This window comes from Amblyraja radiata, chromosome 17 (genome assembly GCF_010909765.2).
Source record: "Amblyraja radiata isolate CabotCenter1 chromosome 17, sAmbRad1.1.pri, whole genome shotgun sequence".
NCBI lineage: Eukaryota > Metazoa > Chordata > Chondrichthyes > Rajiformes > Rajidae > Amblyraja > Amblyraja radiata.
In genome coordinates, this window is record NC_045972.1 from 3,648,205 (window position 1) to 3,664,175 (window position 15,971).

Genomic DNA, 15,971 nt, shown 5'->3' on the forward strand with positions numbered 1-15,971 from the left:
ATCCCAACTTCTATACTCATATCCTGACTGATGAAGGCCAATGTGCTGAAAGCCTTCTTGACCACCCTATCTAACTGTGACTCAACTTTCAAGGAACTTTCACGGGCGGATCACGGTGGCGCCGTGGTAGCGTTGCTGCCTTAGAGTGAATGCAGAGCCGGAGACCCGGGTTCGATCCTGGCGGTACGGAGTTTGTACGTTCTCCCCATGATCTGCGTGTGTTTTCTCCAAGATTTTCGGTTTCCTCCCATCTTCAAGGTTAATTAACCTTCCAGGTTAATTGGCTTGGTAAATGTAAAAATTGTCCCTAGTGTGTGTGTAGGATAGTGTTAATGTGCGGGGATCGCTGGTCGGCGCGGACCCGCTGGGCCGAAGGGCCTGTTTTTGCCCTGTATCTCTATGCTAAACTAAACGAACTATGTACCTGCACTCCTCGATCCTTCTGCTCGACAACACTCCACAGAGCCCCGCCATTCACTGAGAAGGTCCTGCCTTGGTTTGACTACCCAAAGTGCAACACCTCAGACTTAGCTGCGTTAAACCCCATTAACTGTTCCTCAGCCCACTTGCCCAACTGATCAAGATGCTGGTGTAATTTTTAACAACCATCTTCACTATCTACAATGCCACCCACTATAGTATCATCTGCAAACTTACTAATCCTGCCTTCTACATTCTCATCCACATCGTTGAAATAAATCACAAACAGCAATGGGCCTAACACCGAACCCTGAGGCACACCACTAGTCACAGGCCTCCAGTCCGAAAGGCAAGCTTTTAAATCATCCTCTGCTTCCTTCCATGAAGCCAATTTTCTAACATCGGCCTGGATCCCATGCGGTCTAACCTTCCAGTGGAGCTTACGATGCAGAATCTTATCAAATACCTTGCTGAAATCAATATTGACTATATCTATGGCTTTGCCCTCATCAACCTTTGGTTACTTAAAAAAAAAAATCAGTTTCACTAAACTCCACCTCCCACACAGAAAACCATGCTGATTATCCCGAATTAACCCGTCTATCCAAACGCATACATGTATATATATCTTATCCCTCAGAATACTCTCCAGTAACCAGCTTATTACCACAGATGTTAGGCTCACTGGTCTATAGGTCCCAGGCTGTTCCTGGCAGCCCTTGTTAAGTAAAGGCACAACATTAGCCACCCTCCAGTCTTCCAGCGCCTCAACTGCAGTGAATGGTGAATCATCGATCACAGACAGGGCTCCTGCAATTTATTCTCCAGCTTTCCACGGTGCCCGAGGACATATCTCATCAGGCCTGGGGGATCTATCTATCTTTATCTACTTTAGGACGATCAGCACCTCCTCGACATAATACAGACTGTCCTCAAGACACCTCCATTAACTGTCCCCAAGTTCCCCAGTCTTTCTCCACAATAAACACAGAGGAGAAATATTCATTGAGGGATTTGCTCTTCTCCTGCAGCTCCGCTTTGGTTTCTGAAGGGCCCGATTTGCATAGTCACTCTCTTTCCTTTAATATACTTGTAAAATTTGTTTAGAATTCCTTTAATATTATCTGCCAGAGCTACCTCCTGTCCCCTTTTTCCCCTCCTGATTCCCTGCTTGAGTGCGCTCCTCTCTTCACAAAACTCCTCCAGGGATACACGTGATCCCAGCTGCCTCTACCTGCTCCATAACTCCTTTTTACTGACCACGGCCTCAATTTCTCTCATCATCCTTGTTTCTTTATGCCCACCTACCTTGCCCTTCACGCTAACAGGAACATGCATGCCCTGAACTCGTGTTATAACACCTTTAAAAGCAGCCACTTTCTGGATGTTCTTTTGCCCACCAACAACCAGGTCCAATCAACTTGAGCACGTTTCTGTCTAATACCATCAAACTTGGCCTTGCCCTGATTCAGAATTTTAACTAATGGGCCCGCCCTGTCCTTATTCTTCACTATCTTAAAGCTAATAGAACAGTGGTCTCTGGTCCTAAGAGGCTAATATGAGGCGAAGGCAGGAGAATGGAGTTCAGAGGGAAAGATAAATCAGCCATGATTGAATGGCGGGGTAGACTTGATGGGCTGAATGGCCTAATTCTGCTCCTAGACCTTATGAGCCATTCCCAATTTCAAGTAGATCAAGTAGATCAAGCTTTGCCCTCTCCATGTAGGCCCTCTACATATTGCCTGAGCAAACGTTCCTGAACACATTTGACAAATTCCACCCCATCTGTCTTTTTCACCATAACAGTCCCAGTCTATATTGAGAAAGTTAAAATCCCCTACCATGACAACCCACCCGTGAAACACTAGCGGACCTGCCTACCAGGATGTCGGTTCCCCCCAGTTCAGGTGTAACTTATCACTACATTGATCTGTCCAATCTTCCTATTTCTACCCTCACTGGCACGTGGCACGAGGAGTAATGCGGAGATCACTACCCTAGAGATCCGGCTGTTTTAGTCTTTTGCCTAACTCCCTATATTCATTTGCAGGACCTCTTCCCATTACCTACCCATTACATTTGTGCCAATGTGCCCAACGACGTCTGCCTCTTCACCCTCCTCCTTGAGGATGTCATTCAGCTGCTCCGAGACGTCCTGGACCCTGGCACCAGGGAGGCAACACACCATCCTGGAGTCTCGACCGCTGCTGCAGATTCTAACCTCCTCCCACTGTGACTCTGCCTGACACTACCCCTCCTTGCTGTGCCTCAGAGCCAGGATCAGTGCCACAGTCCTGCCTACTACTGAGAGCGAGAAATGGGATGGGTGGGGTTGTTGGAATTTATCTAAAATTGGCAAATTCAATGTTCATAGCATTGCGCTGTAAGCTACCCAAGCGGAATATGAGGTGCTGTTCCTCCAGTTGGTGTGTGTGTCTTCATTCTGGCAGTGGAGAAGGCCCAGGCCAGAAAGGTCAGTGTGGGAAGGGGAAGAGTAGTTGACACCAACCTTTTCCCAAAATTTCAGCACGACAAAGGAGATAGTGATCCACTTCAGGGTGGGAAGCGGTGCACATACCCCGGTATACACTGATGGTACAGAAGCAGAGATGGTTGAAAGTTTCAAGTTTCTCAGAGTTAATATCACCAGTACTTGTCCTGGACTAGCTACATCGAATGGCCATGAAAATACACCAATGCCTCTACTTCCTTAGAAGGCTTTGGAAGTTGGGCATGTCCCCTACAACTCTCACCAACTTCAAAAGATGCGCCATAGAAAGCATTTTATCATGATGCATCACAGCTTGGTTTGGGAACAGCTCCATCCACGACCACAAGAAATGGCAGCGAATTGTGGACGCAGCCCAGACCATCACACAAACCAACCTCCCTTCTATTGACTCCAGTTATACCTCACGCTGCCTCGGCAAGGCCAGCATCATAATCAAGGACGTGTCACACCCCAGACACTCCCTCTTCTCTCAACTCCCATCAGGCAAGAAGTACAGAGGTTTGAAAACCCACACCTCCAGACTTCACCTTGCACTAAACATTATTTATTTTATCCGATATCATGTATCTGTACACTGTGGACGATTCTAATCACGTGTAGCACGCCACAAAAAGCTTTTCACTGTACCTCGGTACACGTGACAATAAACTAAACTAACTAACTCACTAACAAAATGTGTAGGAAGAAACTGCAGATACTGGCTTAAACTGAAGATAAACACAAAAAGCTGGAATAACTCAGTGAAGAAAAGTAATAGATGATGTATTGGGTCAAGACCCTCTTCAGACTGAGAGTCAGGGGAAAGGGAAACGAGAGATATAGACGGTGATGTAGAGAGACATAGAACAAGTGAATGAAAGATATGCAAAAAAGTAATGATGATAAAGGAGACAGGCCATTGTTAGCTGCGGGCTTGGTGACAGACAATGAGACTCAACAAGATGACTGATGCTGGTACAATAACTTGAATGTGTGTGTGTGTGTGTGTGTGTGTGTGTGTGTGTGTGTGTGTGTGTGTGTGTGTGTGTGTGTGTGTGTGTGTGTGTGTGTGTGTGTGTGTGTGTGTGTGTGTGTGTGTGTGTGTGTGTGTGTGTGTGTGTGTGTGTGTGTGTGGAGGGGGGGCGGTGATGGAGAGAGAGAGGATGCAAGGGTTACTTGAAATTAGATAAATTAATATTCATGCCGCTGGGTTGTAATTAGCCCAAACAAAATATGAGGTGCTGTTCCTCCAATTTGCATTTGGATGCCCACAGCTAACAATGCTGTCTGACCTGCTGAGTTACTCCATCTTTTTGTTTCTGACTAAAAAGATGGTTAGGTTGCATTTATGAAAAGAAGGAAAGAATGAATGCTGGTTGAAGACAAGGAAAGAATGAATGCTGGTTGAAGACAGGGCAACACAAATATTGATGATAGGATTGTCATGCACCCAAGATGTAGCCGTCCTTTGGTCAAATGGGTTAAAAGGGTCAATTAGAGAGTGATAACACAATCAAAGAAACATGGCACTGCAGCCTACAGGGGAACCGCGACCATGCGGACTGCGGCCGATCACAACACCTGGCGGACCGCGGCCAATACCGGTGGAATGCAGTGAAAATGCAAGGCCCGACGGACCACGACCGACTATAAGAGCCGGCGCCCGAAGACCAGAGGCCAGGAGGATGGAGCCGGCAACGACGGCGGATGTGGCGGGAGAGAGGCGAGGCCGGTAGGAGAGGAGAGGGAACCGGGATCTGGCCTACCGCGCCCTCAAGGTCGGCTGCAGGAGGCTCCCCGGGAATAAAGGTGGGCGGGCGAGGAGAGGATGTTGCTTGCTGGTCAACCAAGGAAGGCAATGGCTGGAGGCCCACAGCAGCCTGGGACTTGCCTGAATTACCACCACTCAAAACAAATGGAGCGTGGACTGGACTTGGAAAAGGGCGCAAAACATGGCACCTCATGCATGCAGGCTCAGTAGACTACTACTGGGCAATTGCTAATCGGGAGTGTGCTTAGGTATGGCAATACTCTACTGGACTGTTTGTAAGAAAAAAATGTTATAGTGCGTTTGCACTTCACACATGTGATAATGAAGCACCATTGAACGTTCTAATGGCGACTGTACAAATGGATAACCAATATCACACACTTCCAGCAGAAATGGTCAGCTCTGCCACACCCAGAAAGAGCTCATTATGTGAAGACGAACATCTTCAACCAGATAAGTTAACTGTGTTTAACATTGCACAGATGCTGACATGTTTCCAGTAGTCCAGTTGCTGCTTTTATTTCAAATTTCTTTACATCTGAAGTTATCTGATTTTGAATGAGAAATGCAAACAGTGCCATTCCAATCAGGTAAGGTGACATACACATGCAAAACACCAAATTGTGGCTCAAGGCATAGGGATGAATGGCCTTCCTACCAAACCAGTCATTGAAGCGAAGAGAGACACAAAAAGCTGGAGTAACTCAGCGGGACAGGCAGCATTTCTGGAGAGACGGAATGGGTGACGTTTCGGGTCGAGACCCTTCTTCAGACCCAGATTCCTTCTCAAGAGTCAAGAGTGTTTTATTGTTGTACTAGACTAAGTGCAGACCCATTGGGTCTGCTCCCCCAACGCACCCGTTCCCTACCCGTAGCCCCCACGGGAGGCATGGTCCTCCAACTCAAGCCGTTCCAGAACGTAAGATTCCACCACTCCCCTTGCCTCCCTCAGCAGTGCTCTTTAAATAAAATTCCAATTGCACTTGCCCTGCGTGTTGCAATAGCTATTCGCCCTCCCCTGCTAGTCTATCCATTGTGACGTCATCAGTTGAAGCTGCCATTGTGACGTCATCAGTTGAAGCTAGTCGGTTTGAAATTCAAGGTATTTTGATTTTTTAAACTTTAATCACTAATAAGTCGAGAAATAAAGCATAAAATATTCAGTGAAAGTGATCTCTGCCTAGAGGGGGGAAATGTGAATCAGAATCTGTAAAAACCTTGTGGAAGTTGGTACATTTAAAGCTTTAATAGCGAATAACGTGTCAAATATAGGATGAGGCTGGTCTCTGCTAGCTAAGCCATTGTGATGTCATCAGTTGAAGCTGGTGCTTTTAATTTCAAAATCTTTTGACTTTTTTTAGACTTTTAATCATTAATGTCGAGAATAAGTCGAGAAATACAGCATAAAATGTTCAGATAAGGTGGTCCCGGCCTCGAAGGGAAAAATGTCAACCGGGATATGTAAAAATGTAATTGTTACAGTGTAGTGTTTTTGCAAAGATGTAAAGACAACTGCATATACACACACATATACACACGTATAAGATCAGACTTTCAATAAGTATATGATATCCCAGATAGAACAATTACATTCTTACTTGCAGCAGCACAACACAATATGTAAACATAGTACATGTAAACAACATGTTAAACGAGAAAAAAAAGTTCAGTGTGTGTGTGTGTGTGTGTCGGTATATATATATATATATATATATATATATATATATATATACACATACTCACATATATACATGTATACAGATCCTATACATAAATAATATTTATATATCTATGTATGTATACACTCACGCACACGCACACGCACACATACATACAGATAAAAAACACAATAAACAATAATAGTGCAATAATAGTCTATGTAGTTCAGGGCTTAATGCAGGTTTTAGTGTTCAGTAGCGTAATGGCTGTAGGGAAGAAGCTGTTCTTGAACCTGGATGTTGCTGTTTTCAAGCTCCCGTACCTTCTTCCCGATGGCAGGGGTAAAATGTGTATCTCTGATGATGTTGGTTGCCTTTTTGAGGCAGCGATTCTGGTAAAACCCATCCGATGGTGGGGAGGTGAGTACACGTTGATAGACACAAAGTGCTGAAGTAGCTCAGGGGGTCAGGCAGCATCTCTGGAGAGCAGGAACGGGTGATGTTTTGGGTCGAGACTCTTCTTGATTGGGCAGTGTTCACAACTTTTTGCAGTCTTTTTCACTCCTGGGCATTCAAGTTGCTGAACCAGGCCGTGATGCAACCAGTCAATATGCTCTCTACTGTACACCTGTAGAAGTTCAAGAGAATCCTCTCTGACATACCGAATCTCTGTAATCTTCTCACATTAATGGGCTTTCTTTATAATTGCATCAGTGTGTTGGGTCTAGGCAAGATCTTCAGAAATCTCTCCAGCAATGCTGCCTGTCCCGCTGAGTTACTCCAACATTTTGTGTCTATAAACCAGTTGTGAATAACATTTCCAGCTTTCACTCAAAAAGCATTTGCGATGCTTTTCTTTCTTTAGTGAGATTCATAAAATGAGCCAAATGGGCACATGAAGTTTAGACATCCAGTGTACTGGTTCAATTATTATCCAGCGTGAATTGGTAACATTGGTACCTGGAGGAAGAGTTGTTTAACTGTATGTCAGATTCTAAATGAGCATCACACTGCCCTGTCATTGTTGCCTGTTTAACACTCTATATGAACATTATCTAGGCCCATTTATGAATATTTTTTTCCGTTGCAATTAGAGGAACTCAAGAGACGTATTCAAGTTAGACATAGCTCGTAGGGCTAATGGAATCAAGGGATATGGGGAAAAAGCAGGAACCAGGTACTGATTTAGTATGATCAGCTGTGATCATATTGAATGGCGGTGCTGGCTCAAAGGGCCGAATGGCTCCTGCACCTATTTTCTGAACTCCAACTGATTCCAATCTGATTGGGGAGAGGAAGTGAGGGGAACTTCTGAAATATCAATTCCACGGAGATCCAGAAGATAGTCTCATAACTCAGTATTTTGCACAGGTATATACAGCCTCCTCCAGCATAATCAGCAAAAATGCAATAATCTAGGAATATATGAACCCCTCTTTGAATCTTTGATCTTTATTGCATAAAGTTCTCTTGTCTTTTGGGACATTACAAAACCATAATTACAGGTTAACAATCACTTAGGTCCCAACACAACTAATTTTGCATGGCTGGATTAGCACTCCCTCTGATAATTATTTCAAAGTTTTGTGTTTTTTTAATAAATTTTACGTGGCCTTTTTTTCCTTCATCATTGATAGGGTAGAGAGTCAGAATGTAGTCAGTCAGAATCTTTTTCCCAGGGTGGAGAATGTCCAACAGAGGGCATAGCTATAAGGTGAGAAGGGGAAAGTTTAATGGAGATGGGTGGGGCAAGTGTATTTACACCAAGATGGGTGGGAGCGTGGACCACAGCACCAGTGGTGTTGGTGGAACCAGAGGTGTGTAGATGAGATCAGTTTAACTTGGCATCATATTCAGCACAAACATTGTGGGCCAAAGGGCCTTCTCCAGAGCTGTACTGTTCTATGTTACAGTATGTCCACATTTTAGTGTTTAGTGGTACTTAAAGGAGCATTTTGAGCAAATGTACGACTTAAGAAGGATTCGGCCACTAAAGATCGTAGGCCACGTTAATCAAAGATCAAATAAGAATTTGATTCATAAACGCAATAATATCTCTTTCATTGTCACTGAAGAACATTCTTGGAAGGCACAAATTGACCAAGTTCTCAATGTAACTATAGTAAGTGTATTTACAACTTGCGGGTTCAAGTAAAGTCTTCGCTATAACTTGAATGAATGTAATAAATGGAGCAGCATCCCCCCAAGGATTGACAGTGAAGCTAAAACCTGTTTTGATCTCTATGGGGAGCTGAAAGATCTTTCTGTTCTGCTAGCCAGTGTAATTGCAAAGTGAAATATCCAAGAGGAGAAATGTACATAATCTTGCAATGGGAAGGTGACTGGCATGACTTAAAGGTTGTGCAGGAAGGAACTGCAGATGCTGGGTTAAATCGAAGATAGACACAAATTGCTGGAGTAACTCGGCGGGCCAGGCAGCATCTCTGGAGAGAAGGAATGGGTGATGTTTCAGGTCGAGACCCTTCTTCAGATCTGAAGAAACGTCACCCATTCCTTCTCTCCAGAGATGCTGCCTGTCCCATTGAGTTACTCCAGCATTTTGTGTCTATGACTAAAAGGTTACCAGGAATAACATGACAGTTCAGGTCAGTTTACTGTCACGTGTACCAAGGTACAGTGAAAAGCTTTTGTTGCGTGCGATCCAGTCAGCTGAAAGACAATACATGATTACATGATAAGGGAATAATGTTTAGTACAAGGTAAAGCCAGCAAAGTCTGATCAAGGATAGCCCGAGGGTCACCAATGAGAATAATGTAAAACAGTAAATGGAAATCTTACCACAATAGCTAGGAATGTTACAAAATTTTGAGATTCTAAAAATCAGATAAAGCATAAAAAGATCTTTAATTTGACACCTAATTCACTTTCATATCTTCAGTATTAAAAACGTTATGGTAATTTTCATACTTGGAAATTAGCATCTTGTTCCCTATTGCTTTTCCAATGATTAACACACAAGTTGTGATCGAGAACAGGCAAAAGCCCATAACTTTCTTAAAAATTTAGAGAATAACGTTCAGTTATTATAGATTGAAGCATTCTGAAACAAATATGAAACATCTTACTTGGATGACCTGAAATTAAAGCATATAATTAGTTATTTACCTAATTGTAGATCATTACAAAATGGACCGTTGTGATGGAAATAATAATAAACATCCAGACTGCCTTAATTCAAAAATGTGATATTCTCAAGATCAGAACTTTAATATTATTGTATTATGTGCTGTAAGTCCATAACAGACAGGTAAAGAAATTACAATTTCTAGTAAATGACCAAGTCTTTATGGAGAAGATCAGTTGCTAGCTGGTATATTGGCATATCATACTCAGTAGCATCATCATACTCCTCAAATTGTAACCAATAAGCACAAGTGGATGCAGCCCAGACCATCTCGCAAACCAACCTTTCTTCCTTCGACTCCATCTACACTTCTCGCGGCCTCAGCAAGGCTACCAGCATAATTAAGGATGAGTCTCACCCCGGACACTCCCTCTTCCCCACTCTCCCATCAGGCCAGAGGTACAGAAGTATGAAAACGTACACCTCCAGTTTCAGGGATAGTTTCTCCTCAGATGTTATCAGGCAACTCAACCATCCTATCACCAACTAGAGAGCAGTCCTGAGCTACCATTTATCTCATTGGAGATCCTCGGACTATCTTAAATGAACTGCACTGGACTTTATCTTGCACGAAATGTTATTCCCTTTATCCTGTATCTGTATACTGTGGACGGCTTGATTGTAATCATCTATAGTCTTTCCACTGACTGGTTAGCATGCAACAAAATGCTTTTCATCGTACCAAGGTACACGTGACAATAAACTAAACAGCACTTCATATTCTCTTTGGATAGCTAAGGGTATGAGCATTGAATACACCAATTTTAGTTAACCTTTCCAACCCCCCCCCCCCCCACCCCCCCACCCCATCTTATCTTCTCCCCCCACCGTTTCCCTCCCCTGTGCCCCACCTGGACTTCCACCTCCACTCACCACCCCCCCTCCACTCACCACCCCCCCTCCACTCACCGCCCCCCCTTCCCCTCCACTCAGCGCCCCCCCTCCACTCACCCCCCCCCCTCCACTCACCGCCCCCCCTTCCCCTCCACTCAGCGCCCCCCTCCACTCACCGCCCCCCCTCCACTCACCGCCCCCCCTCCACTCACCGCCCCCCCTTCCCCTCCACTCACCGCCCCCCTCCACTCACCGCCCCCCCTTCCCCTCCCCTCACCACCCCCCCTCCACTCACCGCCCCCCCTTCCCCTCCACTCACCACCCCCCCTCCACTCACCACCCCCCCTTCCCCTCCACTCACCACCCCCCCTTCCCCTCCACTCACCGCCCCCCCTTCCCCTCCACTCACCGCCCCCCCTTCCCCTCCACTCACCGCCCCCCCTTCCCCTCCACTCACCGCCCCCCCTTCCCCTCCACTCACCACCTCCCCTCCACTCACCGCCCCCCCTTCCCCTCCACTCACCACCTCCCCTCCACTCACCGCCCCCCCCTTCCCCTCCACTCACCACCTCCCCTCCACTCACCACCTCCCCTCCACTCACCGCCCCCCCTCCACTCACCACCTCCCCTCCACTCACTGCCCCCCCCTCCACTCACCGCCCCCCCTCCACTCACCACTCCCCCTTCCCCCCCACTCACCGCCCCCCCTCCACTCACCCCCCCTCCACTCACCACCCCCCCTCCCGCCAATTTCCACCCTCTGGCTTGACAACCCACAACTCTTCAACCGTGTCTCACATCCTCCTTCCTGCCTTTTTATCTTTGTCCTTTGTCCAAAGAGCTGCCTGTAAGCTCTCCCTTACTAGTGGCGACCCATCCCCTCCCCCGCAGACCCTGCCTCTCCCCTTACCCAGCTTTCTTCACCCCACCACAATCAGTCTGAAGAAGGGTCTTGACCTGAAACCTCACCTATCTATGTTCTCCAGGGATGCTGCCTGACCCGCTGAGTTACTCCAACACAATGTGACCTTTTGTTTATTAACCAGCATCTGGAGTGCTTTCTTTCGACATTCAAGAACAGGATTCCTGTTCAAATAACAAGTCTGGGCATTTTGAAACTTTAAGCAGATCTTTTTTTTACTGTACCATCTACGCTAACGTTGATTATTAACCATGAACCTGCACGGATGAACCATTTTTCCTGCCAAGTCCAATGTTTACACAATGAGTAACTTCCAGACCAAGAAGTTCTGAGACACTTTCAATATCTACTCAAAAGTGAAGAGCCCAGCTGGTCACAGGGCCTGGGCTTTCCAACTTTATACCAGAAAATGGCATTTGATTAGTCTTAAAAAAATACCAACTCCAACTTCAAAGTAGTTTCAGCATTACAATGATAGAACGAACAGTGGACTCCAGGGAAAAGTGGGAGCAAGTTTGCAATGCAGGTGGAAAGGTAACAATCTGCAATACTGAGATGAAGCAAGGACAAGTGTTTAATGTAAGGTCAGTAAAATAAATCAACATGCTCTTTTTCAATGGCCATTAACTATCCCTAATTATCCTTTTGAAGACCACAATGGAATTGAGAATGACTCGGTTCGTACTGAAGATGCCACGAGATATTAATTAAAGAGGCAGGCCAATGATCCATGTATTCAATGCAGCAATACAGCAATACAACTTTATTGTATTGTACACTATTATACAACTGTAAAGCAGCAAAGCTAGGACTAAGAAGACACTGCAAATACGGAAATTCCCACTTGCAATATGTCAGTCCCTGAACAGTATCCATGTCCACCTAGCAGAGCTGGTCCCTACCCTCAACAACTTCTCCTTCAATTCCTCCCATTTCCTCCAAATCCAAGGTGTAGCTATGAGCACTCGCATGGGCCCGAGCTATGACTTCCTCTTTGTAGGGTACGTCGAACAATCCCTACTGGCTCTATCCCTGAATTCTACCTCCGCTACATTGACGACTGCATTGGTGCTACCTCCTGCACCCATGCAGAACTCACTGACTTCATCAACTTCACCACTAATTTCCATCCTGCACTCAAATTCACTTGGACCATCTCCGACATCTTCCTACCATTTCTAGATCTCACCGTCTCCATCACAGGAAACAGACTATTGACCGACATCTATTACAAACCTACTGACTCCCATAGCTATCCTAGACTACACTTCTTCCCACCCTGCTTCCTGTAAAGACTCTATCCCCTATTCCTCCGTCTACGCCGCATCTGTGCCCAGGATGAAGTTTTCCCAGGGCATCGGAGATGTCCTCATTCTTTAGGAAACAGGGATTCCCATCCTCCATTATAGATGAGGCTCTCACTAGGGTCTCCTCTATATCCCGCAGCTCCATTCTTGCTCCCCCTCCCCTCATTCGTAACAAGTACAGAGTCCCCCCTTGTCCTCACCTTCCACCCCATCAGACGTCGCATACAGCATATATTCCTCCAACATTTTCGCCACCTCCCACAGGATCCCACTACTGCCACATATTCTCACCTCCACCTTTCTGCTTTCCGCAGAGACCGTTCCCTCCGAAACTCCCTGGTCACCTCGTCCCTTCCCACCCAAACCACCCCCTCTCTAGGTTCTTTCCCCTGCAACCGCAGGAGATGCAAAACATGTCCCTTTACCTCCCCCTCGACTCCATCAAAGGACCCAAACAGTCTTTCCAGGTGAGGCAGAGGTTCACTTGCACCTCCTCCAACTTCATCTAATGTATCCGCTGTTCCAGGTGTCAACTTCTCTACATCAGTGAGACCAAGCGCAGGCTCGGCGATCGTTTCGCTGAACACCTCCGCTCAGTCTGTCTTAACCTACCTGATCTCCCGGTAGCTCAACAGTTCAACTCCCCCTCCCATTCCCAATCTGACCTTTCTGTCCTGGGCCTCCTCCATTGTCAGAGTGAGGCCCAGCACAAATTGGAGGAACAGCACCTCATATTTCATTTGGGTAGTTTACACCCCAGCGGTATGAACATTGACTTCTCTAACGTCAGATAGCCCTCGCTTTCCCTCTCCATCCCCTCCCCCTTCCCAGTTCTCCCACTAATATTACTGTTTCTGCCTACATTCCATCTTTGTCCTGCCCCTCCCCTGGCATCAGTCTGAAGAAGGGTCTCGACCCGAAACGTCGCCCATTCCTTTTCTCCAGAGATGCTGCCTCACCCACTGAGTTACTCCAGCATTTTGTGTCTACCTTGGATTTTAACCAGCATCTACTATAGTTTCATTTCTCCGGGTGAAATTGCAATGTTAATATTTTTTTATTACATTTATTCCAGAATTTAAAAAAAGTCGAATTATGCATTAACTTACCACAGGTGAAGATAATCAACGCTACTTAAGTCCAAAATTATTTTTTACAAACTCTATCAATATGTATTAGAAAGGAAAAGCAGTCATAAAACAATAGCGTGTATGGTAGAGTTGTCAATCTAATATGCCAGATGTCTATCAGTGAATCTTGGATTGAGTTGTTGCAGGAAATGACTGTCCTTGTATCAAATACGGAGATAATTCTCCACCAAAGCTATTGGTTATCCAAAGGTAATTGCAATTGATGTCAATTCCATTTATTCAACCTAATCTGTGATAACGTGTTTTAAGAGGAACAGCGTGACAGCTCAGGGTTGTTACAGATTATCCTTTGTAATCAGATCAGGAGGAAACTGTGCCGTGGGTATTCAATGCTGTGGTAGTTGACAAAGGGGCAGGAAGCTATGTATTAAATATTTTGTGTTCTTTCTTTTCCCATCAGGAATTGAGTATCAAAGGCCAACACTCCAAAACTCAACGGAGAATGAGATCGACAGAATTTCCTCAGAGAGTCTCCCACTAGAAGAGAGTCCAGAGCTCTACAGGAAAGGAACGACACCCCCGGATCTCACTCCCGAACATAGTCCTGTGCCAAGCCGGTCATCCACCTCACCATCCACCTCGCCACCAAAGTACAGGAAAAAGGGTACCAGGCTTGTCCGACAGATGAACATGGAATGTGACAAAGGGCAGGACATTCAGATGTTGCTGGAAGGGGGAAGGAGTGACTATCCAAGATCTGCCAAGTGGAATGAGAAGCAGAGATCGGGAACTCGTAGAGGAGGCAGCAAAGGGAGCAGCAGCTCAAACACAACGTCACTGGTTGAAGAGATCAGGGTGAGAGGCAACGAATGCAAATACAACCATAGACTCACTGACAGAAAGGGGGCCGAGTCGCCAACTTTTTCATGGACATCCTACCAGTTGCATAATCATGATTCAAGTAAACAGTTGCATGAACAGGATGAAGAAAAACTTAGTAATTATGAAATGGAAATGAAACCCTTACAACGCATGGATTCCTATGTGCAAGACACATATTCAGAACAACACCACAATAAACTCAGCTCCAGAAACATGATGGAAGATTACCATCCAGATTTCCTTAGCTATGGAGTACAGAGGCTAAAGCCCACAATGCAAAATAAAGAGAACTTTATACTTATATCCCCCTCTGAGCCCAATGTACAGAGGTTGGACAACCTGAGAATGAATGTAAAGCTGGAGCCTCGATCAAGGCATGACATTAGTACATCACCAAACTCACAGTCAGTAAATATATCTCAGTCTGATGAAGAAACAATGGTTCAATATAAATCTAATTCAGTAAGTAACTTGCCACCTTACCAATGTGTAATAGAAATATTATTTTTTTCCACTGTTGACGTTTCCTGGCCAGAGAACAAAAGCAGCTCCTGTCTATTTTAATAACTACCAATGGTGTAACTATGCTTCTGACTCTCAAAGGTGTGTCTACCTCAGTATCCATGTTCACAGCACTGCCTCCCCTCACTTTAGAAAGCACCACAGGGTAAAGATGACGTTACAACTCATGCTGCCAATTTGGTTGCAGATCATAGAAACATAGATATAGAAACATAGAAAATAGGTGCAGGAGTAGGCTATTCGGCCCTTCGAGCCTGCACCACCATTCAATATGATCATGGCTGATCATCCAACTCAGTATCCTGTACCTGCCTTCTCTCCATACCCCCTGATCCCTTTAGCCACAAGGGCCACATCTAACTCCCTCTTAAATATAGCCAATGAACTGGCCTCAACTACCTTCTGTGGCAGAGAATTCCACAGATTCACCACTCTCTGTGTAAAAAATGTTTTTCTCATCTCGGTCCGAAAAGACATCCCTTATCCTTAAATTGTGACCCCTTGTTCTGGACTTCCCCAACATCGGGAACAATCTTCCTGCATCTAGCCTGTCCAACCCCTTAATAATTTTGTAAGTTTCTATAAGATCCCCCCTCAATCTTCTAAATTCTAGCGAGTACAAGCCGAGTACAAGAGTACATGGTTCTTCAGAGTTATTCTGAGTTCAGCTGACATACGGAAAATAAAATTCTACCAGTCATTTTAATGTCATAGAAATCAGTAGATTTAAATGTAGGTTTCTTTTTAGATGAGTTGAGTTTAGTTTAGAGATACAGCGCAGAAACAGGCCTTTTGACCCACCGAGTCAGCACCAACCAGCGATCCCCACACATTAACACTATCGCACTCACAGACACACACACTAGGGATCAATTTCCATTTATACCAAGCCAATTAACCTACAAACCTGTACGTGTTTGGAGTGTG

At 45.3% G+C, this 15,971-nt stretch overlaps 1 protein-coding gene across 1 annotated transcript in view; it reads left to right on the top strand.

The window, feature by feature from the left end:
- Positions 1-15,971, top strand: part of jph3 (junctophilin 3) — a 160,420-nt gene that overhangs the window by 136,526 nt on the left and 7,923 nt on the right. Inside the window, exon 4 of the mRNA XM_033035637.1 lies at positions 14,101-14,984. Within this exon, the coding sequence (XP_032891528.1) occupies positions 14,101-14,984 (884 nt within the window). The remainder of the gene's footprint in view (positions 1-14,100; positions 14,985-15,971) is intronic.